Source organism: Priapulus caudatus, unplaced genomic scaffold (genome assembly GCF_000485595.1).
Source record: "Priapulus caudatus unplaced genomic scaffold, Priapulus_caudatus-5.0.1 Scaffold8752, whole genome shotgun sequence".
NCBI lineage: Eukaryota > Metazoa > Priapulida > Priapulimorpha > Priapulimorphida > Priapulidae > Priapulus > Priapulus caudatus.
This window is the reverse complement of record NW_014585813.1, coordinates 2,369-3,330: the sequence shown is the minus strand read 5'-3', so window position 1 is coordinate 3,330 and position 962 is coordinate 2,369. Positions and strand designations below refer to the sequence as shown.

Here is a 962-nt window from a genome sequence, read left to right as displayed (position 1 = left end):
CCGACCAGATCCCCGAGCGAGCGGATCGGCGCCCCCTGCTGGCCCGGGGGGCGCGGGGAGACGCGCGAGGGTCGCGGCCCGGTCGGGGAACATGTCCTCACCACCGGGAATGTCCGGCTTGATGTTCTTCTTCGCCCAGTTCGACAGAAACTCGTTGATGCTCCGCGGCACGTCGGCGCCCCCTTGCGAACCTCCGCCGCCGCCGCCAGGTGGCGCCGACGCGGGCGGCGCGCTCCCCAGGAGGCCGGACTTGCTCGCCAACATGGCGGCGGGCGCGGAGCCGAGGAGCCCGCCGCCGCCGGACGCCTGCTGCTGCTGCTGCGAGGTGGCGCCGGCGGGCGGGGCGCTCGGACGCGCGTGGCCCGCGAGCAGCGACGGGATCAGCTGAGGGATGCTCGTCGCCGCGCTCATCCCGCCGGCAGGTGGCGCTCCCGGGCGCGGCGCGGACGACGTTGGCGCGCCGGCGGGGAACGGCGGGAACGGCGCCGCGCTCGTCGGAGGCGGACGCGCAAACCCTCCGCCGCCGGGGGGCGACCCGAATCGCTGCTGAAATCTGGCGACGCCGCCGCCGCCGCCCTGGCCCGCGAACATCGACTTGGCGATCTCAGAGGGCGCCGGCGTCGGCGGCGCGACGAACGAGCCGCGCGGCTTCTGGTTCGCGCCGCCAGAGGGCAGCGGCGGGAAGCCGGGCAGGCGCAGGCCGGGCATGGCGCCCCCTGGTGGCGGCATGCTCATGTTCGGCGGCGGGAATGAGGTCGGGTAGACGGGCTTGTTGCCATCAGCGCCCCCTGTGGTCTGCAGAGCGGCGAAGTCCGGCGGGTTCTTCATGATGTTCTGCGGAAGGAACGAACGACGAATTATAACGACGGCGTATGATTAATTAATAATTAATAATTAATGCTCGATTTGTGTAAAAAAATTAAAGGTGCATGTTGTGCATAAAATTTATGTTGTTGTTGATG

The 962-nt window shown here is 69.3% G+C and overlaps 1 protein-coding gene across 1 annotated transcript; it reads right to left on the bottom strand.

Annotated features, from left to right (window-relative positions):
- Positions 1–101: 101 nt before the first annotated feature.
- On the bottom strand, positions 102–828 carry LOC106820234 (U1 small nuclear ribonucleoprotein C-like; the record flags this gene model as incomplete). Its single annotated transcript, XM_014824769.1, has 2 exons — positions 358–828; positions 102–249 (listed from the first exon to the last, which is right to left on the bottom strand). Coding segments are annotated over exons 1-2 (619 nt in total), but the record flags the coding sequence as incomplete, so codon positions are not given.
- Positions 829–962: the final 134 nt, after the last annotated feature.